The 25,404-nt window shown below is 32.1% G+C and overlaps 1 protein-coding gene across 2 annotated transcripts; it reads left to right on the top strand.

The window, feature by feature from the left end:
- Nucleotides 1-99: 99 nt before the first annotated feature.
- On the top strand, nucleotides 100-24,649 carry LOC107452987 (uncharacterized). 2 transcript variants are annotated; one of them, XM_043053699.2, is made up of 10 exons: nucleotides 100-432; nucleotides 4,116-4,207; nucleotides 9,031-9,127; nucleotides 10,717-10,844; nucleotides 11,017-11,232; nucleotides 11,817-12,007; nucleotides 13,418-13,508; nucleotides 18,337-18,395; nucleotides 18,492-18,579; nucleotides 21,574-24,649. In XM_043053699.2, exons 1-10 carry the CDS (start codon nucleotides 310-312, stop codon nucleotides 23,297-23,299), a joined length of 2,811 nt encoding a protein of 936 aa, XP_042909633.1. In that variant the 5' UTR covers nucleotides 100-309; the 3' UTR covers nucleotides 23,300-24,649. The 2 variants fall into 2 exon arrangements, with proteins under 2 accessions (XP_042909633.1, XP_042909632.1); XM_043053698.2 differs by having other exon boundaries at nucleotides 144-432; nucleotides 13,418-13,562.
- Nucleotides 24,650-25,404: the final 755 nt, after the last annotated feature.

The raw sequence follows: 25,404 nt of genomic DNA, 5'->3' as shown, positions 1-25,404 counted from the left end.
TTCCTATAACCCGATTTGAAACTCTAGTGCGACGTTAATAATGTATTTTAACTACTGCTAATTTTCAACTGGGCAGAAATGAGTGACCAGAAATGCGCTACAACTCGGGTTTATTTTCGTAAGTTTTATTTTTTTTAAGCAACGGTTTTGTGCATTTTCTATCTGTACATATCTAGGGCATAGAAAAAAAGTAACTATGCGTGCACAATTTTAATCGTAGTACAATATGTAGCAATGCGTAATATAATTTTAATCATAGTTTTAAACTAGTTATTTTATCGTTAGAGTTTTATAAATTTGTTTTGAACAATGGCGACTTTTAATAGTTTTAGCCAAGAAAAAAACTTGTATCACACGATTTATACAGAATTGAAGGCTTTGGGTGTGAAAGTGCCTAAACCGAAGAAAATAAAATGGAATGCTTCTAAAGTAGTAAGTACGAGTTTGCATTCTTGAATATGCTTTAGAAAATATACCAAAAAAATTATAGTACTAAATAAATAAAAAATAGCAAGTATTGCAAATTTAATTTTATTTTGCTTTATAATGAGCATCATAATAATTAAATTACTTCTTCATAGTGTAAAAGTTGTTAAAGATTTTTAATAGTTCCATAGCTTAAACAGAAGTTGAAATTTCTTATTGTAGACTTGGACATTTGATTATCTATGTTATTTATTTATAAATTATTTCAAACTTTTTGTGCAGTTCTGTTTAGATTATATTTTATGGAGTAATGATTTTTATAAAGTATAATGAAGGTATGAATACTATTGTAATTAATGCAATTATTTTGAAAATTTGGTATGTGAATATAATGTACTCAAAATTCCAGTTTCCTCTTATCCCTCGGCTTGACTTATAATCTTCTTATAATCATTGTATACTTTTTAAATACTTTTATACAATATTTTGTACTTTAAAATAATTAGGAACTTAGCAATAATTTATATTGTCTTGCTTCCTGCTCAATAATTTATACATTAAGTTTATGATTTCTATTGAATGTTTTTTAATAAGACAATTACAATTTTAACAGTTTAGGAAAATATATATTGAAAAAAACCAAATCAAATTGGGCTATAAACTATGTCTGATGCTAAAAAAGCGAAAAGAGAATTAAGTTTAAGAAATAAGTATTTTAATGTAATCAAAATTGTTACATTCTAGAGAGTAAACACTTTCATTAAATAAACATGGACGATTCTACACTAAGTTATTCTAGCGTTATTTCTTCTTTTTTGTTCTGTTTTTGTATTAAATATGATTTGTGTCATCGTTTTGTTTCATTACAATATCTTTGGCGCAGAATAGTCGCATCTGGCACATGAGCAAATGTTTGTTCATTCAGTAAATGTTAAATAGTTATTCGCTTCTTATGTTCGGATCAATTAGTGATTGAAGAGCCGTAGTGGCTCAGGGGTTAGAGCATTCGCCTCCCAATGATTTGACCAGGGTTCGAATCCCAACGATGGCTGATCGATACGAATCCGGCATCCAGCTTGCACCGACCACAGTGCTGACGCAAAATATCCTCAGTTGTAGACGGATCATGGGTTAGAGCCCCCTTGCCGTCAGACTACCTGTGGGAGGTTTCCGTGGTTTTCCTCACCATGTAACGCAAATGCGCGTTAGTTCAATCAAAAAGTCCTCCACAAAGGCAAATTTCTCCCAGTACTTGATCCAGGAGTTCCCTTGTCTTCTAGATTGTGCTCAAAATTACAAGGCTATGGAGTTGAACATAGGTAGTTACAAATACAAAATTGCGTCGGTTGCTCAACGATGGTTATAAAATTTTTAATTGAAGGTATTAAAGGAAAATGCTGTTAAGCATCATTTTGGAAATACTCAATTTTCTGAAACTGAAAGTGTAGAATTTTATGTTTTTGAAATTTGATGCGGTTATACAGCGCCAAAATCGAGATAAAAATATCTTTCAATATGATGTATTCCGTTATTGATTTATCCTACTTAAAACAGTATCAAAATAAAGCAGAGTTTTCAAAAGAAAATATGTTTTGTATGGAGTTAGCTATCCCCATGCAATACATTGCTGTTTTTCTACTATTTTAATTGACTAAAATATTATTTGGCAGGCTTATTTACTAGTCTATTATGTTAAACTACATTTCAAAGAATTAAGGTTAGTCTGTAGAGCATATATCAATAATACTAAAATTCTTTTAGATGTACCTTTTCTAAGAAACTACTTATGATATCGCTTTGAAATCTTTTGTGGATATTTGAGATAATATCAGCTGTGTGCTGTGATAATGTTTTAGCGTTAAATAGAATACTTTTTGAGTTATGATAGATTTTTGCTCAAAAATAAACCTTTTTAAAAAATTAAAAGTTTTCAGTTCATAATCTTTGAAAAAATTTCGTCAAAGATATGTAAGAACAGCTATGCAGTGTAAACATGCATATGTAACTATTCTGTGAAAAAAAACCGATGCAAGATCTTGTTGTGATGCTAAAAAATACATAATAAAATATCAATTTTCGCATTATTGGTATTAGGCCTACCGACTCCTCTTTATATAAGAATTACATAGAAAAGGACGATGAGTGATATTTCTTTGCAGTATATGCCATATAGATTTCCATTATTGTGAAATTTTGAAAAAGAAAAACGTGAATGCTTGTTCAACAACATGTATTTTTTTTAAACTTTTCAAACTGAAACCCATCGAAATGTTAAATAATACATCATGGTTTGCATAATGAAATGTGAAGCATTATCCGCATTTTAAGAACGTATTGATTTGATAAATTTTAATTTTAAACAAAAAATTTCTTAGCAGAGCACTTTTCGCATATGCTAACATAATACCTTCAACTTTTATTCTAATTTCCTAAAAATTTGAGAAATTTTATATTGCTTAGCACCACGCGCAAAATAAAAAACCGTCTGTACGGAAAATTTTGATCTAGTGATCGAGTCTTTACATTCTAGGACTCAAATCTTAATGGTATGAGAAGGTGACTTCAAATGCTAATTAGTACAGACAATATTTTAAGTTAAGAAATCAGACAAAAGAAAAAAGGAATTTTCTGAATATACTTATTTTCCCCCCGACTGAATCTGATTTGTGACCTCCAGAATATAAGGAATAGCCGCAATCTGGGAAATATGGTCCCAAAAGTTTGGGCTGGAGAGCGGTCAAAGGTTTAGACACCTTAATGTTATTTTTACTTTTTGCGTATTTCACCATATATCTAGAACTTTTTAAGCGAATTGAAATTTTTTAAAAGACAGTAATGAAATTCGTTAATCCAAAGATAATATCATGCAAAATATAACTTTTAGTAAATATTTATTATTTTTTATTACATTATTTAATAATATTAAAAAAATTCCTTTGAAAAGTACGCATTTTTTTACATTATTTAAAAGAATGCAATTTTAAATGGCAAAATACAAAGTTTGAGTGAAATTGGTCGAATCGTTCCTTAGGTAATCTAGTTTTAAAAACAAGTATTTTTCAAATTTGATTTCTCAAGAACTATTCGACCGATTTCACTAAAAAAGTTTATTTGCCTTTTAAAATTGCATTCTTTAAAATGATGTAAAAATTTTATATTTTAGAGATGAAAATTTTTCGACTTCTATTAAATAAAAAGTAATTATTTTCTAAAAGTTATATTTTGTTTGGAATTATCTTTGGATTAACAAGTTTTATAATTGTGTGCAATATTTTTCAATTGGTTTAAAAAGCTCTAGAGATAAGGTGAAATAAGCAAAAAATAAAATTAACATGAAGGGGTCCTACCTTTGGACCGCTCTCTTAAACTATTAGGATCATATTTCCCAGATTGTGACTATCCCCTATATAGGGTCAGAAATTCGAATCCCTTGGACAAAAAGATACGTTTAATCAGAAAAAGTACGTATTTGTATCTGATTTCGTAGCATTAGATATCGTCGGCACTCATTAATTATCATATTTGAATTCACTGTTTCGAACCTTGAAAAGTGAGACCTAGAACGGGAAGATCATGTCATTTGATCAAAAGTAATTCAAAGCGGTCCTTTTATTTGATTTTTTTATTTATTTATTTTTGCTCACTGTGCAACTGTTTTTGATTTTGTATAAAGTTTTTGATCCTTGAAGGATGCCTGTGTATCAGAGAAAAGTTGTAAAATTTTCAGCGTGAGCTTAAGAGAACAAGAATGGATATCCAATGGAGAATATCCTGTTCCAAAGTGAGTAAAATCTTTAACTGTCATATATTTTTTTTAAAAATTTTCTGTTAATTATTGTCCCGCAGTAGACTGATAGTTAAGACACGATTCCCAGCAGATCACCGAAGTCAAGCATCACTGGCTGCGGTCAGTGTGCGGGTGGGTGACCACTTGGATCAGTCTGCGTAGGGACCGAGGGTGTGCGGTATTGGTCCTCGTTAAACTGTGCTACCGTAAAGTGCTCGACTTCGCGCGCAGGTCGTCGGGCTACCGAAGCGGGGGTGTCATTCCCTCCGCAGAGGATCAAAAATGTGATGGCATGGATCAAAAATGGGTGTGCGGTATTGGTCCTCGTAAAACTGTTCTACTGTAAAGTGCTCGACTTCGCGTGTAGGTCGTCATCCTCAGGGATGTTTCCCAGACCGTCGGCAATAACCCATTGTGCAGCTCTAGTGTGACGTAAATTAACTACAACAACAAATCTATTAATTATTTTTCTGAAATTTTCAACTTTTCACCGATGCCCGGTGGCTGAGTGGTAGCGCTTCTCGCTCCCGTGCCACAGGTCCTGGGTTCGATTCTCGGGCTGGAAAGGTTGATTCAGCCTTTCATCCCTTCAGTGGGTCGATAAATGAGTACCAAGCATTCTTGGGAACCAAACACTGGGGGTTTCTCGTTCGGCTGACCACCTAACAGTAACATCTGCTCTTGCACCCCAGAGCCCAAGGTCAAGAAAACTGAGATGGGCACAGTAGGCCTTGGCCCTCTACGGGCTGTCTCGCTACTGATTTCAGTTTTAGTTTAGTTTAGGTAACTTTTCACCGGCAACCTTTGATTTTTCATATTACCGATCATTTTTCTGATCGAGAAGAAAGATTTTGTAAAGGATTTTCTGCCTTGTTTCAAACGCAAATATGAAAGAAAAAATAAAAATATACTTAAGGTCTGGTTTCTTAGGACAAGCGCCTTATCTGAGCGTCAGCGGGACGTCAACGTCCCGCTGACGCCAACAAAATATTGGTTTGTTAGCTCAAGTCCTGGTTTCTTAGAACTAGTGCCTTATTTGGGCGTCAGCGGAAAGTTGACTTAGAGCTGATGCCAAAAAAATACTTTTTTGTTAGCTCAGCTTGAGCAGTCGGTCCAACGCAGACATTATCTCTCATTGCGCATGCGTTAATAACGTAAGCAAATATTTATTTTGAATTTGTATTGATTTTTTTATTGTCGACTAGTATTTTAGAGAACAAATAATGACTTTGTCCAAGAAAAAACACATTATAGCTGAGTTAAATGAAGAATGCTATGTTTAATGAAGAAGCTATATTTAATGTCAAAATCAAAATCTTGGCTGATTTCAATGTGCTGTTGGATGTTGTCCGCCATTGCTTCTGTGGTTAACGTCACGTTGTAATCCAACTGCAGTTGTGTTGGACGGCAGTTGTAGTTCAAGATGAGCGTTCAATGACGTATACTATCAAACTCACAAATGGACCAATCAGAGGTTAACGCTGATTTCCAGCTGACGGCGTCCTGTCCTAAGAAACCAGGCCTTTAAATAACGATTTTTAATACATTTTAACAAATTCTTTCTCCAATTCACTCTAAATTTTTAGAAACCGTATAATATTTTCATAAAGCGTGTTCACATTACCATGCATGATCCCAAAATATGGAATGTGATTAACTTTGAACAGGGTTTTAAGTAATAGTCCGTCTTGATATATATTAATCAATCAACACTACATAAACCATTAAAAAAAAATCAAAAATTAGGAACTACGAGAAACGTTTTAGTGTAATTTGATTTATTCAAAGATTAGATTGCTGTTGATTAGATTAGATTAATCAGAAGATTGCTGTTGAAGTTTTCTAAAACACGACTGAGTGTTCCTGATTAAAGGGGAGATGTTTAGTTTATGAGTTAAAAGAAATAGCTGAGATGTATCAAACCTTTTCTAAAACATTACTAAATTATCTATTTAAGAAATAAAGGCAATAATTGCTTCGCAATATGGCAGAAAATAGTTTTTCTTTTAAAGTTAAAATTATTCACTTAGCATAGAATTAAATTCATAGAACTATGACAAAAACGTGGAACTAAAATGAATTCCGTTTGCTCACGATCCCGCAGTTGACTGATCGCAAAGACCCTTTAGAACACCGAAGTCAAGCATCAGTGGTTGCTGTCAGTAAACGGGTGGGAGATCAGTCTGCGTAGGGACCGAGGGTCCTCATTGTACTGTTTTGCCATAAAGTGCTCGATTTCACGAGAGGGTCGTAGGGCTACCAAAGCAGGGGAGCCAACTACTCTGTAGACGATCAAAGTTGCGATGGCATGTCTTCGGATCATCCTCAGCGATGCTTCTCAGACCGTCTCCAATAGCCCAATGTGCAGCTCTAGTGCGATGAAAATAAAGTGCCTACAAACCTGTTTACTTACGCTTGGGCCTCTACTTCCCACGTCCAAATATTATTATCTATCAGTATTATAAATATTTAGATCTATTGGTGAACAGAAGTAATTTTTCTAAACAATCATTTTTTAAAATAACATTTGTATTATTATAATATTATATTGTTCAAAGAAATTTGATGAGTTTACAACCGTAATTTAATATTTTCGCTTACCAAGTGGAAGGAAACATTAAATACTATTTTTGAACTATTTTCCCAAATCCCATGACGTCGGTGAACTTTTTATTTTGGACTCAGCTGAAACAACGTGTTTAAGAATAAGAACATAGGTTTCAAATGAGTGCTTAAGAAAACAAACGACTTGAATTGCAAAGAAAACACAGGCAAAGCAAATTTTACTCCTTCTTCAATGTTCAAACCAATTTTTACAAATAAATGAACTACCTACTTGATTTTCGTTACTTTTTTAAACAAACCTTAATCAAAGCCAAAAAACAAGTTAATAAAGCTGAAATAAATGTAGAGAGCTGGATTTAATTTTTGGTTCTATAAACAAGAACCCTGCCTCAGTGCTTAAACACAAAATCATGTTAAGAATGTAAGGAGGCAAACAAGTACAAAGTAGTTTAACCAATAGCAGCAGAGAAACAAGATTAAACAGTATAGTAATTAAGGGAAATTAGAAACAAATGTGAGGGGATTTGGCAAAGAATCCCGGGTTGTAACTAATTAAATTAGAACAAACTGCGATATATTTGGAAACGGTGAGATACTAGAGAGATTCTAATCTAAATAATTAGAATTTTTTAAAACATGGAATGACACCCAAAAATCAAGTTCAGTAGATGAAGAGCTGTGTTGAATAATTTTAGCAGAAAACTCAAACCTGTGATTAGAATTCCAACTATATAAAGCAATGGAAGATCGGTTAATAACCTAATTTTAGAAAATGTGAGTTAGGCAGCTATCTTTGGATTCTGGGGATAAAATGAAAGCTAATGAAGGGGAAGTCAAACCGCAAATCCTTTCCGATAAACAGTTGTGAGAAATTTATCACAATTATCAATAATAAAAATATATTATTTTCCTGTTCAAATGGGAATTGTATTCAAGGATCTCCAGAATTCATAATATTGATAAGATCAATGTCAGTATTGTCTATCAATATTAAACAACCTTCGATGTATCATTTATAAAAAGTAAATTTTAGTAAATCAAAGAGATTATTTGCAAAGTAGTGAATATACATGTCACTAAAGAATGGGTGACAACTGAGTTTTAGATGGGTTTTAACTAAGCGATAAAATCGTTAAAATTTCATTCGATAAAATTGACCCTTAAAAGTGAAGGTTCAACAATTAGTTTGCCAATTTCAACTTGGCTAAAGTGGAACTCTTTAACCCCTGTTTAAGACAATTAAATGCCTCTTAACGGAAACGTAAGCGAATAAAGATTTTACATCAAGATACCTTTTTTTCCATTAGGTTTGAACGTTGGAAGGTAATTGACAAATCATATGAGTTTATGCAACGGTTTCTGACAGCAAATGAATTCATATTAGAAAGTAGGTTCAAAATTGAAACATAATGCTTAACTAATTTATAAGAAGTTGTACCAAAGCTAGAAACAATAGGTCTAAAAGAAGTACAATAATATATGGCATTAATGTCAATAATTAAATTTAAAAAAATATATATATATAAATTGTAAAAGACTTTTCTTTGTGAAAGAAATATGATGTAGACATTTAAACGCTGTCTTTGTGAAACACTTTGTAAACAAATGTATGTACTGCATTTACAAATGAAATTTTTTCAAGATATGAATGTTAAGAGAATCGAATTATAAATATTAAGAGATTCAAATAATTAAATATTCCAATTTTTTTCATTTACACTTATGTTTCAAAGATGCAAGAAAATTTCGAAGGGCTATTGGTGAATGCTCTTAATTATAGTAAAAATAATAAGAGTCCGTCCAACGACAGTTATGAATAACAGATGGAATTGTCGTTAAAGTGAGTTTGTCGTTATAGGGAAATACATAAATTTTATGTTAAAAATTCAATAAAAAAGGACTAAAAATAAATAGATTTATCCCCTTTCTTAAAATTTTGAACAGTTATTTTACCAATAACTGTAGAATTTTTCTTTTGTAAGGATTAACATAATTTGACTGATGGTCGTTCTGTCATGTTTGCTTTACAAACATAAACATAAAAGGTTTAGATTGTAAGAAGGAAATACGGTGAAATGCTGCTCGTTTTTTGATGTTTTAATATACATATCAGATATAATTAAAAAAATTCGCTTTTGCTATTTTTCGTATAATTTTGCGCATTTAAACAGCAGAAAAGATGTGTTTCTTTCAAAAAAGAAAATTGTAAATGTGCACTATTGGTTCTTTCTCTAGTTATTTTTACATTTCAGATTCGTTGCTTTAACTACAGAATATCTACAAAAATTCACGAAGAGTGAAGGACTTTTTCGCAAAGGAGGAAATGTCGTCAGACAGAGGAAATTAAAGGTGAAGAGCATCCTTATTTTTAAAAAAAAATTATTTCATATTTATTAAAGTTTTATGATGAAGCTATTCAACAGGATATAAACCTTGCATGCCGAAGTAACGGTAGAGGGTCCGTAAAAAAAGTTTTACCAACACCCCTGCAAAATAAATGTAATATAATTTTAATTAAATTTTAAAATGTAGATAATTCTTTTTTTTACATGTAAAAAATTAATTCATGTAATATTAAATCGTACTTAATACATAAGTTAAAAGTAAAGTACTAAGCTAATAAAACAATTGGAATTTCAATATTTTAGTTTATTTATGATAATTGATACATCCTTAAAGAGCAAACTACCGTTTTCAAAAATTTCCCAATTTATGAAAATAACTTCTTTTTTTTCTCTCTTTGAGGAAGAAACAGGCATTGGAATCAGTCTAGAAACCCCGAACACTAGTCTCTAAATTAGAATACAGTCAATTACAGCTAGAGATGGTTAATATATTTTCTGGAGCAGGTATTTTGTACCTGTTATTGAATCATACCTGTTATGAAAATAACAGTTTACTTCCAAAGACCTGTTCCAAAATAGCTCTTGTGTCGTTGAACTCTGTATTTGCTCTAATTTTTATTTTATTTAACATTATTATTTGAATTAATTGAAGCTTTCTTTAATTAAAAAAATATATCCTTTTTTAAATTGATACAGTGTCACGATATATAGACGACTACATAATCTAGTGCAAAAATGCCACGACCGAAGATTCTTGCTACCCTGTAAACTTGACTTGCTTCTTTTAGGATAGAAAGTACTGATAGAATTTGTAATCTCTTCTAAACATGCAAATTCGATATATTTATATTCTAAATAATAAATATATCAAATTTGAATGCTTAAATGCTAATTTTAAATTTATTAATTCACCAAAATTTTTAAGAATTGTAAAATGTTTAAGAAAATAATTTTGTTTGGCACTTATTTTTCAGACTAGTTATCGATGCATAATGGAGCAAAGAAAAGGAAATTTTTAATAAATGAATTTTGCACGAATAAACACCTAAAAAGTATAATTTTTAAGTATGAAATATGAAAATTATTATATATTTTCCTTTGCCTTTCTATAGGATACCAGCAGGCTTTCCCTAAGTCATTCTATTGAATGGTAACATGTGAAATATTTCGCACTTCATACATTGCCGATTAAGTTAGGCCTTCTATTCAATGACTATTAGACATTGCATGAAATGCCGAATTTTATACATTGACGATCACATAGGCAATTCATTCATGTGCTCCCTGTCAGCGTTTTTGCTCTAATTGACTGCAATAGTTCAAGAAATGGATTTCTTCCATGTGGGTGTGTACAATACGCATCTTCACTAGATCAGAACACACACATTGAGATCAGGGGATCAGGTTGGCCATGAAATGTCACTGTGAAATAACTGGCCTTTTGAACATTGGTGTATGATTGCTCAGTGGTAACGTGGAACAAACAATTATCGGCACTACAGTGTTGCCAATTCCAACTCTCAATATTACTTCATCACCCTGATTAAACGCAATGTTTTGTGTTATTTTACTTACTTTTATTTACTTTTTCAGGCAACAATAGAAAATGGTGGTGACATTCAGGACTCAGAACCCAATGATGTTGCGGCCCTTTTGAAGATGTGGTTACGGGAATTGCCAGAGCCCTTGATTCCAACCCATTTGCAAGAGTTGTTCATCAGGTGAGTAAAAATTAAATCTTTAAACTCTTAATCCATAATTTTAGAGTCGCCATCTATTGATCCATAAAGTAACTACACTGTTAAATGAGGTAAATCGCTAGTATGCTAGTGCTCATTCTAACAAACTATTACTGTTATAATAACACAAAAATTGTGATGTTTCTTCTTACAGGTGCCGTAGTTTGGAGGAGGTAAAAGATCGTGAGACCGCTTATCTATTTGCTTTTCTTCTTTTACCAATCGACCACCAAAATACATTGAAACATCTTTTACGTTTCTTTGCCAATATGGCCGTAGATAGTGATAAGAATAAGATGGGAACTTACAACTTGGCTCTCATATTGGCTCCAAATATATTCGCAATGAAAGAAACAGCTGACAAAGTCAGGTAATAATTTGTATCTAAAATTTTTTGCTCAATATTTCTTTTCTTTAAATTTGTGTAGCCACAATTTCAAATACAGTAAAATATTTTCTAAATTTTACTTACTTATTATTCTTTGTGACCAATGGCACATAAAGTCCTTAAATTTTTTTTGCCAGCTCAATCGATCAGTTGCTTACGATCTCACCTTAGACCAACTCATCCATTCCACCTGCTTTTTCTTTCACTTGTCTGTTCCATTTTAGCGTACGTAGGTCTGACTCTTTCTTGTTTGCCTTGTGATGCCCAAGTTAAGGCTACTGATGGGTATTCTTCTGGAAGACAAATCTCAAAGTAGACCCTAATGTAGGTTTAGAATACGGTTTAAAATCAGACCTCTCTTGTTATTTCTGGTAACAACAATTAATTTTTTCCACTGGACTGCATTCCATGTATTTGTTTTCGTTATCAAATAGAAAAACTTAGATTGCATGATTTTGAGCTCTTTACCTCCTTTGAACTTTCTGAAAATATTGTTCAGAACTATTCTGTGCACATCGATTCCATCATCTCATTTTTCAAACCATTTTCATACTTTATCTTTACAGAAATGATATGATTTTCCAACATACGGAGATCATACAAATGCTGATTGAAAATTCCGATAAAATTGGTATGATGCCACCATCATCACTTCTATACCAGACATCCTTACTAGGATCGGAGTTAACTACATCCACTGATATAATTGATGCTGGACCAGGTAGATACAAGAAAAGAATGAGCGGAACAGTTCAAGGTATCTTTAATTTAAATAACTTTCTTTTGCAATCAAGAATGCTTTTGAAGAAATATTTTAAGGTCACTTTTTATGATTAATGTCTAAACTATTAAAAAAAAACTATTTAAAAAAAAACTATTAAAAAAAATGCATCTTTTTATGAGATGTTTGTAAAACAATCTAAACATGACTCTTTAGAGGTTAATTTTAAACTACCTAGTTATCTTTCTTACCAGAAATTCGAGAAAATTTTAATCTATATTCCGTTACACGTTAAGAAAAGAGTATTGCGATATAGGAATTAAGTAATCATCATGCAGCGACGTCCCGCGTGGGTGTCGAACCTAATTGGCTGCTGAATTGTGACATAAACAAATGCCACTATTCGGCAGTCAATCTAATTCGACACGTTTGATTAGATTGACCAGATTGGGCTTGCGAGGTACCCAAGTTAGAAATTTATTATCAATTTATTCTTAGTGCAAGTTTTGATGGCTTTCAAGATGTTAAAACTTTTCTCAACTCATTTTTTTTTTCTTTCAATTTCTCTGACGTTTATTATTACTCACTTGAAATCCAAATTGTAATTGTTGACCTGCTGCACCATACAACACTGAAAAGTACAACACGTAAATATCATATTTCAACTGCATACTATAATTATCCAAACTACTGAATTTCGAAAGCTTTGAACTGACAAGCGAACTTCCAAGATTAATTTCGTATACTGAATCAATATATCTTTGGGCACATACCTCTACTTTTATGAACATAATAAAATCTAGCCTTCGTATAAGATTTCTTGATATGCTGGTTACTGGGCCACAAGGTTGACAAGTGCGAATTATAAATAATATTTGCCTAATGATATTTTCTTTTCTTTTTTTCAAAAAAATAAATTGTAGGGTTAAAATTTAAATTTCAAGGCATTTTTAAATCTTAAAGTAAAAACCTTTGCCTTTCCTTGTTCAATGATTTAACTAAAGAAATGTTGCCGGGATAGCCTGGTCGGTAGGGCGCTAGGCCCATGTTCGAGAGTTCGTGGATTCGAACCCCGCCGGCCGAAGACTCCCTGTGTAGTTGGTGACTGATGCACGTTAAAATTCTGTCGAGTCGCGAAGTCCTCAATGTCCCCATAACAAATCAAAACCTCTGGGGGTACTGGATTGAAGATCGATCGTTCTCTGATCCAGGTCAAGAATTACGATTTGTGGATGTATGAATGGGTCCGCCCAATAAACTGGTGTGACGTGTGTGGGGCTGAAAACAAATTCTTGGCCATAGATGGCGCCACTGTAAAACAAGAAACGTACCCTCTGCCTTAAATTTGCTCTGTTTCACCAAGCAGGCTTGCTAGTGTGGCAAGTGGCATTAGAAACAACAACAAACTGTTTTTGCTGCAAAATAACGGTTTTTTGTCTCTTTCAGATCTTATGAGTGGATTCAGGAGACTAGTGGGACAAAATGTATCCTTCAAGTCCACCAGCGTTTCTGACTTGGCAGAAACTTCTTTTCCAAGGTCTGCATCCAAACGTAAAGCTGAACCAGAACATACAACAGCTAAAAGGCAAAAGTATGCCAGTGTGCATTATTGTTCTCTCTTTACGATTTACTTTTACGATAACAGTGTGCATTACTGTCTCCTTTACGATAGAAGTGCATTGTTCAACATTGTTCAACATCGGTAGATATCATATGATAATTGATATTCATTGTATATTCTTTCATCACAGAGTGGATATTCACCGAAAATAATATTTTAATTCAATCTTCCATTTCGATCTTAATAATTCAGCTATTGAAGTTAAGTATGTTAATTCAATTCGGTGTAATACTTGTACGCTAGCTATCGAGACATTTTTTTTCTTCTTTTTTGTTTCTCTCCTTATTTAATTCTAGATTGCCCAAGGAAGTCATTTTGACTGCTTTTTAATTTCAATTAGAAAATCAATGATGTATATAATGACACGATTTCTTAGAACTTTGTGACTTTTATAATTATTTTTATCGTTGATATTTACTAATAACTTGCTATATAACTGAAAAGAATATCAAAAATATTAAAAATTAATTTTAAACAAATTTCTTTATACATTAGTTATTCTTTCACAAAGCAGTCATTTTGACAGCTTTTGGGCAATATATGTCTTTCAGTCTTTCTAGTGTTGAAGTTCCATTTTGATAATGTTGTAGGCTAGTTTTATTGCTAACCTGTCGACGCACTGCAGTCTGAATCGAAAAAACCGCTAGCCAAAAATCTAAGCGTTTTGATAAACCGTATGTTATGTAATTCGTAGAGTTATTGAAGATCAATGATTACGAACATGAAGTCAGATTCTCTCTGTGGTTAATCTAATGTGGCGAAGAAGATTATATTAACGATATCTGTTAATTATTATTATCAATAACATAATAACAATAACCTACAATCGTTACACTTAGATGAATGAATATCTATTTATTTTTGGGATTCATGATAGCTAATATGTCAGTTAATAAAAACTTGAAAGCGGACTTAATATTTTTATTGATCAAAATGAATTTTAATTAAAATAAATTTAAAATTCATCAGTTTAAACTGTGAAACAATCGGGATTGGAAATTAGATATTTTAAAGAAAATGGATAAAAGACTCTATATATTTCGAAATATCGTGCATGAAATTAAAAATTTGCTCATATATGGTAAACTTATGGTATGGTAGCGCATAATATATGGCAATTTTATAGCCGTCAAAGGTGACCAACATTTTTGAATTTAATGAAGTTTCTAAGAAAATCAATAATTGAAATACATGCTTTTTAAAAGTCTATATGAGCAAGTAAAATGCAATTTTTATTTATTCTATTCTATTCTACATTATTAAAGTATAGAATAAGCGAGTTCAGGTAAACGATAAAATTACTAACGCTAAAAAAAATTTTTCAAAATATCAAAATGCAAGCAAATTATTACGAGACAACTTCCCTTTTGCGTAATCCTGGTGAATCCAATCATCACCTCCTACATCAGAAAACCTCCACACAGTTTTTTATAAGTAGTCCGCGCAGACCATTCAAAAATTGAACCGGTTGTGCGCATGGAACCCATATTCTCTTCTAAAGTTGACTGAGAGAAATTTATAATATACACTTGAGAATTGAATCTGTAATGGTTGACAAGTAAATAAAACAAACCAATCATATTCATAAATTAAACAAATTTTTAGACATATATTTGCTACCACTTTCTTATTTTTACTAGATTTTGTATCAAGTGGCTCTTTCGTAAACTGGTTTACCTTCATAATGGTCTGATCGGACTACCTATAAAAAACCGTGTGGAGGCTTTCAGTTGTAGGAGGAGTTAATCCAACTAACCAACAAAATGAAATACAAGTTTAGGAATGAATGCAGGAATAAATTCCTGTATGATTGTAATAATTGATAATTTGCGACCCTTACGTTAAATTTCGTTGTTACGACCAATAGATATAGGTTGATTTGTTTTTTTTCTTCTTTTTTTTTTGTTTATTAGAAAATTACATTCAGAGTAAAGGAGTTTGCTCTTTCCAATAAGTATATTCAAAATAACTACGTTCACAACTAGTTGCACGAAATCAGCTATGCGAAGATAGCCCCCGAAAATGAGGAAAATCAAAAATTCAAACTGCAGTCGTTTGACCATTTTTTGACCACAAATGACCACCCTTTAAATTTTTTTGACCACCCTTATTTTGGACATAATCCTGAAAATTAAATTCGGGGGCTAACTTCGCATTTNCAAAAATTGAACCGGTTGTGCGCATGGAACCCATATTCTATTCTAAGTTGACTGAGAGAAATTTATAATATACACTTGAGAATTGAATCTGTAGTGGTTGACAAGTAAATAAAACAAACCAATCATATTCATAAATTTAACAAATTTTTAGACATGTATTTGCTACCACTTTCTTATTTTTACTAGATTTTGTATCAAGTGGCTCTTTCGTAAACTGGTTTACCTTCACAGTGGTCTGATCGGACTACCTATAAAAAACCGTGTGGAGGCTTTCAGTTATAGGAGGCGTTAATCCAACTAACCAACAAAATGAAATACAAGTTTAGGAATGAATGCAGGAATAAATTCTTGTATGATTGTAATGATTGATAATTTGTGACCCTTACGTTAAATTTCGTTGTTATAACCAATAGATATAGGTTGATTTGTTTTTTTTTTGTTTTGTTTATTAGAAAATCACATTCAGAGTAAAGGAGTTTGCTGTATCCAATAAGTATATTCAAAATAACTACGTTCACAACTAGTTGCACGAAATCAACTAAACGGATCATTATGTAATAAAAAAGAATCGATTAGTTGATTTCGTGGAAAAAGTAGACGTGGTCAATTTTTTCAAGCATTTGTATTCCACTGATATAGTTAATGTATACTTGGAAGATTGAGTTAAGTTATTATTTTGACTTCAGGCTCTATTTGTAGTTAAAAATACCAAAAGTATATATAGAAACGAGACTAAGATATAGATTTTACGTTTTGACTTTTCGCATTTAGAGAACTAAAAATCCTGCAATGATTTGTATTTCGTTTCGTATACGAAAGGAGAAAAAAAAACGTTGATTTAAAAAAATGTTGAACAGTGATATTCGGGGCACAAACTTATTGCTTGTTGATAGAAAGCAAATAAAACTGTTTATAGTAAACCACTTTTAAATAATGAATTTTAATTATGAATAAATTCTTTAAGTTTAAAAGTATCAATGTACTTAAAATTAAAAACACTTTTAAAATGCAACAAATACTGGATTGAGAACTTGATATGCATGCTGACATATTTTAAGTAATTTAATTTTTCTCTCTAATTATTATTAATTATACCTTTTGTTATTATTCAATGAAAATATTATAACAGTGTTAAAGGCAATTTCATTTTTAGGTATAAAATTGCCTTTAACCTTACCTTGTTTAAAAACTTTGTTTACTGTTCACAATTATGCTTTTTTTTAAGGTAAATTTTTTCAAACCGTAATTTTATGTGTACAAATATTTTGATAAAACCGCTACTCATAGATGCTAGAGCGGATTGCGAGAGAGAGAGAGACTAGTCATCAACAAAGTAACGCAATTGCAGATAGCCGTGCTGACACAGGAACTTATTGATCTATTCTGAACTAACTATTTAAACTTAATTACTTTAAACTTTAATTCCATTTTCAAATTTGTTAATTTAAAAATTCAATACTAACATAAGGATTAAAGAACTTTTGTTTCGAAAGAATTTTGATGATTTGTGTATTAACTTTTAATTATTGTTTAATTATCTAATTTTATTTTATAACCGTTGTTGAACAGCGGACCCAAATTTTTGGGTTTAAGTCTACTAATGTTCAACTCGTTTGCCTTCGTGGAGGACTTTTTGATGCAACTAACCCACATTTGCGCTACATGGAGAGGAAGACCTCGAGAACTTTCCACGGTTAGCCTGACGGCAAGGGGACTCAAACTCATGATCCGTCTACCAATGAGGATATTTCACGTCAGCACTGAGGTCGGTGCAAGCCGGGTGCGGATTCGTTTCTACCAGCCATCACTGGGGATTCGAACCCGGTTCATCTCGTTGGAAGGCGAACGCTCTATCCTCTGAGCAATCGTGGATCTTAATTAGTTTATTTTATATAACCATCTTTGAACAGCCGACCCAATTTTACGGATTTACCACTACTAATGTTCAACTCCGTAGCCTTGTAATTTTGAACCCAATCCAGGAGACAAGGGAACTCCTCTGGATCAGGTATTGGGAGAAATTGGCCTTCATGGGAACTTTTTGATGGAGCTAATCCGCATTTGCGTTACATGGAGAGGAAGACTATGAGAACCCCCACGGTTAGCCTGACGGCAAGGGGACTCTAACCCATGATCCGTCTACCACTGAGGGTGTTTCTCGTCAGCACTATGGTCAGTGCAAAGACGGATCCAGAATTCGTATCGACTGGGATTCGAACCCGGTTCGCCACATTGGTAAGCGAGCTCTATCCCCTGTGCTATTACGGCTCTTAATTAGTTAATTGGAAAATTTCGAAGCACCTGTTTGAAACATCGAATTTTAACTGGAGGGAATGGTAAAACCTCCTTAATGAGAGGGAACTTTGAGGCGCAATAACTAAGATCAGTGAGGTTGCAGACACGAAAGTGACATATTTTATTCATTCTTTATTTATTAAATAATTGTTTTGTTTGATTTCATCGATGATTGATTTTCTGAATATTTGATTAATCCACTGAGGCTCGATGTTGATTATTGCAGCCTACTAATTATATTGAATTTGAACACAGTACAAGTATAGTGTTGTATTTTTGTTTTTGATTAGGCAATCTATATCTTTGGATGATCTAGATAGCCCTACATATGTGACTCCTGAGAAGAAAGGTAATTGTATTATTTTTATTAGATCAAGTTTATTTTTTGGTGTCTATCATAGAGAAACATATTTTTCTCCTGACTCTTCATTTTCCATAACTACAGGTCGAACAATCCCGGAGAAAAGCAGTAGCAGGCATACTCGAAGGAAGTCATTTGGCGCTCTTTTTCTGCGAAAGAGAGAAAAGAAGAGGTAGTTATTAATTTTAAAAAAAAATTATAGTTCCCAAGAAGTTCACATACTGTTAAAAACAAAAAATTCTGAGGTGTGGTTGAATGTATTTTGGTTTTCATTTCAGCAAGAGAGACACGTTAAAGTATAAATTCAGTAAAGCACACGCATTATAAAGATTCTTTTCTCGGATTCTTGGTGGTCCCATCAAATCATTTTGATGTTTATGGTTAATTTTCCATCATGCGTTCATCATGCGTTTTAAATACGCCACAAACTTCCATCATGATGGAATTTGCTTCTTTAATGCTGTGGTGGTTAACCATCAAGAGAAGTTAGATTCTTAAGGACCAACAATCTATGATAATCCGTGATAGTCCATGATGTCTCCAACTATACATTTCCATGATGGAAATTCTTGTTGGTTCTCAGAAATATAACATCAAAACAATTTGGGTTTTTTTATGTTGGCCTATCAGAAATCAGTCCAAATTCTTACTTTAGAGTGATGGTTGTTCATGAGAGTTCCAACGTTTGATTTCTAAGAAACTATAATTGAAATTTCTGATGGTTTAACATGGACAATCAATCAAAACTAGTTGCTATTCTTATGTTGGACCATCATAAATTAGTCCAAATTTCTACATTGGGCTGATAGTTACCATAACAAAAATACAATGGTTCATGATGGAATTATTGATGGTTGATGGATGGATTGATGGACCAAGATTATGATGGTCCATTAATGGAAAACCATCAGATTTTGACTAGGGTAATGAAATCAGTACTCTCAGCATTTACAGAAATTTTTTCCCATTCTCACTTTAGCATGCTCCAAAATTAGTTTAAATTTGAGCATTTAGCATCATTCCTTTTTAATAGCATGCAGGGTGTTCGGTATTGATCACCCTTAATACATTGCTCGGTATATTGTATAAACCTAAGGAATCCAAATTAGGAGCCGCAAAAAATTTAGTGTAATTACCATTGCTAAAAACTAATGAATTAGAAGATCATGGTAGGAATTTTCTAAACACCACTGAGATTGCTCGATGAAATAAATCTTAGAGGTAAACTTTTTTTTCTGAAACAGCACTAAGATATCTAATTGAAAAATAAGAATATTTAAAGGAAAGCTCTCAATTAGATTAATTAAAGAAACGGGTAGTACAACTTTATCGAATCACATTTGCTCCATGGAGAAGTTTTGCAAGGAATCGTAAGCTTCGTTTATCCACCAATAAAACAAATGTAAGAATTATTTATTATTTTATTTAATAACAGTCGGAGAGATTTTGAATTTTTAGAAACACAATTTTATGCATTCTGAGAAATCGAATTTTAAACATACCTCTCTTTGAAAACTATACTTCTCTGAAACTTTTCGACCGATTTCACCCTAATTTTGTTTTCTTGCCATTTTTTTATGGTTCGAAACAATTATGAATACGCAGTCATTTTTTGGAGGACAAGGTTATTAATATTTTAAAATTGATGGGAAGTTCAAATTTTAAAAATCTTAATTCTTTCTCACGTATTGTGATTTTGTGGGTTACTCGCGTAGCTTTTAGACTAATCATGTTGTTGTTGTTGCACGCCCCCATTGGCCAGCAGTGCTAGACCAGGTCCATGACGTTATACACCCTCAAAGAATCCAACACCGTCCTTGGATCATCTGCTAAATTCTGCCTGGTGAGCCCCAGGCACGCGAGGATGGGGTGAAGCGAAGCCTGCTCTGAATTAACTGTTGTTACAAATTTCAAAGTTCTTGGATCCTTCCGAAAATTTCATTGATTTAAGGAGACTAATCATTGTTTATGTCGATCAGTTTATCGGAAAAAAATGCCAAAAGAATATCAAATTTGACTTCAGCTCCTCATTTTGGTAAAAATTTGTCAGTTACTTCATTTTTCTTAAAAACAAGACATAATTTATCAAAACAAAATTAGCCCAATCTGTAGCAAAAAGTACAAATTATTTCGGAGTTAAGGATTGTAAGCTGTGCAAAATTAGAAAGTATATTTTAATAAGTTTCTTCTAGAGTATATGAATTCTAAATTTTCCAAGAATTTCACATTAGATTATTCCTATTTTAAACCTTAGATTTGTATACATATCGGTTGAACACTAGTCCTATGGCAGGGCTCCCATGGGTCAGGGAAAGCATGGAATTGTCGGGTTATTTAATTTTGTCTCTAAAAACAGGGAATAGTCAGGGATATTGCAATTTTTTTTACAAAAAATCCTAGTAAACTCCTACATCATACCAGGAAAATAACCAGTCTCAGAATTGTCAGTAACAGTAATCAGTTATTGAGATTAGAGTAAAATAATTCTGAAATTCTGACATCTATAAAAATTATTTGTTGTTAAAACTTTACATTTAATTATACTTTTTTGCTCACAAAATTTAATATTTGACATTACAAGTAAAAAATCAGTTTCCTGATTAAGAATTGCATAGTATAGATAAAATATGATTTTCATTAAAATAATCCTGATATACTAGGAAAAGACAGGGAATTTTTTTTTCTGAAATTGAGTTGGAACCTTGTATGATATCACGGTGCTAAAGGGAACAATAGGTTTATCATTTTTTTTTCTTTTGTCAAGATAGTTCACAGTAACATTTGATCAAGCTATCTAATTTGATGCTATTTAAATATAGCTCAGTATGGCCGCTTTCCTGTTATTAAATTCACTTCTGTAAAGACCACTAATACCTATCCAATCACCGGCAGTTAAGACATATAATACAAATTTTTAATGTAAATGCCAGGTTAACTGTATCCTTCGAAAATAAAGTATCATTTGAAAACTATTCGAGTTTTGAAAATGTTCTTGAAAATTTAGATACTCAGTTGAACCAAAAAAAAAAAGAAATAATAGACAAAGCAATACTGTAGTACGTGATATTTTATTCTTTAAAAATCCAATAACAAGCTATTAAAAATATATATCTTGAAACTAAATACGTTATAACTGAATAATCTGAAATCATTCTTTTTTTTTCAGTAAAAAATCTGGCTCTCAAAATCTGCAAATGACGGTAGTCGATATACCGTTTGACTCAATTGCTTCAGGACAAGAAGGAACCAATTCAGCTCAAGTCGGAAGCAAGTGTCAATTGAATCTTAATTTTACTCATTCATTTCCAATTGAGGAAAAAGAATCGTCAATAGCTACAGCTGAAGAGAAACAACACACTGCCCCGAGGTCTGTTGCTCCTACTCGATCTGATAGCATTACTGTAGTTAAGAAGAGTGAAACTGCGAAGTGGTATGTTGAACAAGCAGCTGAAAGCATAAGGACATCAAGTTCAAAGGAATCTGCATCTCATGAAAAAGCTTCAAATATCGAAATAATTTCTAGTCATAAATCTGGGCTGTCCAGACAAGAAGCTTTTAGCATTAAACCTCCAAAAACTAGGCTCCAAAATGTAATTTCAGATGAAATATCTGAAAAAGATTCGAAACCTGACAACTTAAATGAGAATGTGAAGACGGATAGTTCAACTAAAATCCAAAAGAGCCCTTGCTTACATTCACACTCATCTTGCAATTTGAAATGTTGCAAGAATAAATCTGTATGTGAAAAGAAGACGAATCAAAGTAAAATAAAAGCAGAATCCATCAAAAAACGTCGTGCGCAGTCGATGAAAATTCCTCGCCAAAACGATTGTTCCGATTACGAGCAATCTCCAATGAGAGTGAATTCGTACCAGAATCTACCAAGAAATCTTTCCCCGTCTGCTAGTCCCCGAGAAGGTGTTTCAGCTGCAAACGTGACTCAGAGCTTAGATCTGTCTTTGAGTTTACTCCTGCAAAATTTCTGCTTGTCGCCCCCAATCGACGCACCTGAATTTCGTCTCAGCATTGATATTTCTTCTGATAAGAAGAACTCCGAGTTAAAAGTTAATATATCGCAGAAAGAAACTCCAGTGGAAAACCAACGGAAAAAGTCAAACGGATCAAGCGAAAATGAAGCAACCGATTCGAAGCCTCGGAAACGACTATCCAGCAATTCAGACAGTCGCATTCCCAGGCTGAAGAAAATTCCGAATCCCAACAGACCAAGCTCCTTTCACGGAAATCTTGCAACATCAAAACGCAAGGATGACAAGTTTGACTTAATTGGGAAATCATTTGGAAGGCATTCTACGAAGATACCTTTACTTCAAAAGGAAGGCAAGCCACTATCTACTCCGAAAGGAGGGCAAGACAAAGATCAACAGAGTCCGAATGACAGTTGTTTCAAGACACCCGATACCTCTTTTTACCACGATACGTCCACGTCTTGGGTAAACGGAAGCCATTACCTGAGTGCTTTGACTTCGCCTGATGATAGCATAGCTAATAAAAGAGAAAGTATTTTAAAAATCCTGAAATATAATCCCGGTCATGTGCTTTCCAAAGTTAACATGTTTGATAGCAAAGGGTCTAGTGGTTCAGAGAGCGATTGCAAACTTGTCAGAACATCATCGGAAAAGTACTCATCTGTCAGTCGTTGCACTCGCCCCAAATTAATAGTATCAAACAGTTATAATGCTGTAAGTAGGAGTGATAGTGTCAGATATAGGCAAACTCCGCATAAACAAGAGCGACCAGTCCCACGTAGAGTTTCATTCAAAGCTCTTGAATCGCCATTGTCCAAAAGTACTTTACCTAAATGTACAAAGGCTGCTCGCAATGGAATCGGCAGTGATTCGTCTGAACGATCTAAATCAGTGATTAAAAAGTAATATCGATGTAGTTTCCTATCAATTGATAGCAAATAAGATAATATATCTCATACAAAAGCCATAAATTGTTTACTGTTTCTTCGTTTACCTGTGGCCATCCTTAAAGAATTCCCATGTTTTTAGATATTTTTGTGTTGTAAACGTTTTTGTTTCATTGTTTTGTGTTCATAAAGTAAATCTTTCTTAAGTATATTTTACCTACTTTAAAGATCTCGAATAGTTTATTTTGATAAGATGATTACCAACTCATTAAATTGAATTTATTGTAGATTTTTTAAAAGCTTCAATTGTTATAGATAAAAATATATCTTTTATTAAAAAAAAACTTTGATATTTTTAATAACAGAATAATATGAAGTGATTTTTCCGGCACTTTAAAAAAAAAAACTAATGGAATATTAAGTTATAAAATGCAAAAAGGAAAATTGAAGGAAATGTGTGTGCATTTTCTTGAAGTGTTGGTGTTTTTAGTAAAACAATTTCTCAGTATTAAACTTTAAAAAAGTTTTGAAATTCAATTTTTCTTCTTTTAACTGGTTTAAATACGTGTTGATACATGACAATAGAATTTTTCTAAAAACTTTTTGAATTTTAATAGTTTTATAATTTTAAAAATAGCTTTGCAATAGCAAATCGAAACGTTGTAAGCATTGTAGCCTTAAGTAGACGATTATTCGTTCATAAAAATTAAAAAATAATTTTTTATTCAAATTCTTTTTTCTAACTATTAATGTTCAAACGTATGTTAATGCTTGAAAATATATATATATATATTTTTAAAAAGAAGTTTTGAGTTTAAATATTAATTTATAACAGTTTTTTAACCGCGAAGAGTATATGAACTTTATTGCAACAAAATAAAAATTGTAAATGCTTTTTGAATTCTGTTTTTTTTTTAGAATACTTTTTATTTTCAATTCATACTATTTTCTATGTTTGAAATGCAAATTATAATTTCACCAACAGTTTTTAGTAAAAAAAATTTTTGTTTCTGATATTAGCAATAGTATACTAAGTCACATTGTTGCACGCTATTACTAATGTTATAGGTATATTAAGTTCTTGCTATTTCTTCAATATTTTTAAAAAAACTTTTTATCGATTCGATGAATACTAGTTTTGTTCTTTTTATGTGATTTCTCAATCTCTTAAATTTGAAACCTAGTTTGTTTGAAAAAAGTAATAAACTTTCAAAGTGTAATGTATTTTAAACATCTTAATTTATTAACTAACTATGCAAAGTATATTAAATTTTCCCATTTTATTCATTCTTTACTTTTTAATCTACTTTTGTATGCTCAATGTAAAAACATTGTTTACATTTTTTAAATAAATATTTTTTATGCATAATTTTGTTTTTTTTTTGCTTTTAGAACTCTTTTTTGTGGGTGTGAGGGCTGGCCTGTGATGGGTACTTTACCTCTAGAAACTACGCAATTTCTGTACTTTTAAAAAGCAATTTTTCTAGTGAGGTTAAATTTTCGAAGGTTAAATTCTGATTTGTTGAATTAATATTTCAACAAATCAGAATCTTAAAAAATAGTACATTGGATTTCCACTTGTTTTCAATTTGATTCACCTCCACTCAAAACTACAATATATTCTCCAGATTTGAAATGTTGTAGGGTATTTGGGTGCATTAGATGGGAGAAGACTAAGCAGATCTGAACGCAAGGCGGAAAAAAGAAAAGACTGGTAGAGAAGTAGTTTTCTTTATAGTTGATTTTTGTGAGTTGAGTAATGTAAGCTGTTTATTTTGAACTATAAAACTATTCATCACTTTTTTTCTAAGTAATTAAGTCTTATGTGTGTTTGATTGCTAAAAAAAAAAAAGCTTCGTAGCCATAGACACTTTAATTTTCCCTATATATATATAATTTATTTTTTGAAAATGGGAAAAAATTTCGAGTTTCACATTTAAGTTTCTGACGCATTAAATCTACAATGTAGTTTTTTAATTGCTTTTTTCGGTAGCTATCGCTACGAATTTCCAGTTTTAAAAATGTCAATGTTTTTAATACAACAAAATTGTGATGCAATAATTTTGAATGTTAGAAAAATCCAAGTGACTTTTTGATCATGTTTCTTAAAATCCCAAATTTTTA

The sequence above is a fragment of the Parasteatoda tepidariorum genome, chromosome 6, assembly GCF_043381705.1.
Source record: "Parasteatoda tepidariorum isolate YZ-2023 chromosome 6, CAS_Ptep_4.0, whole genome shotgun sequence".
Classification (NCBI taxonomy): domain Eukaryota; kingdom Metazoa; phylum Arthropoda; class Arachnida; order Araneae; family Theridiidae; genus Parasteatoda; species Parasteatoda tepidariorum.
Note: the sequence above shows the minus strand (reverse complement) of the source record. Positions and strands in the feature narration are given on the sequence as shown.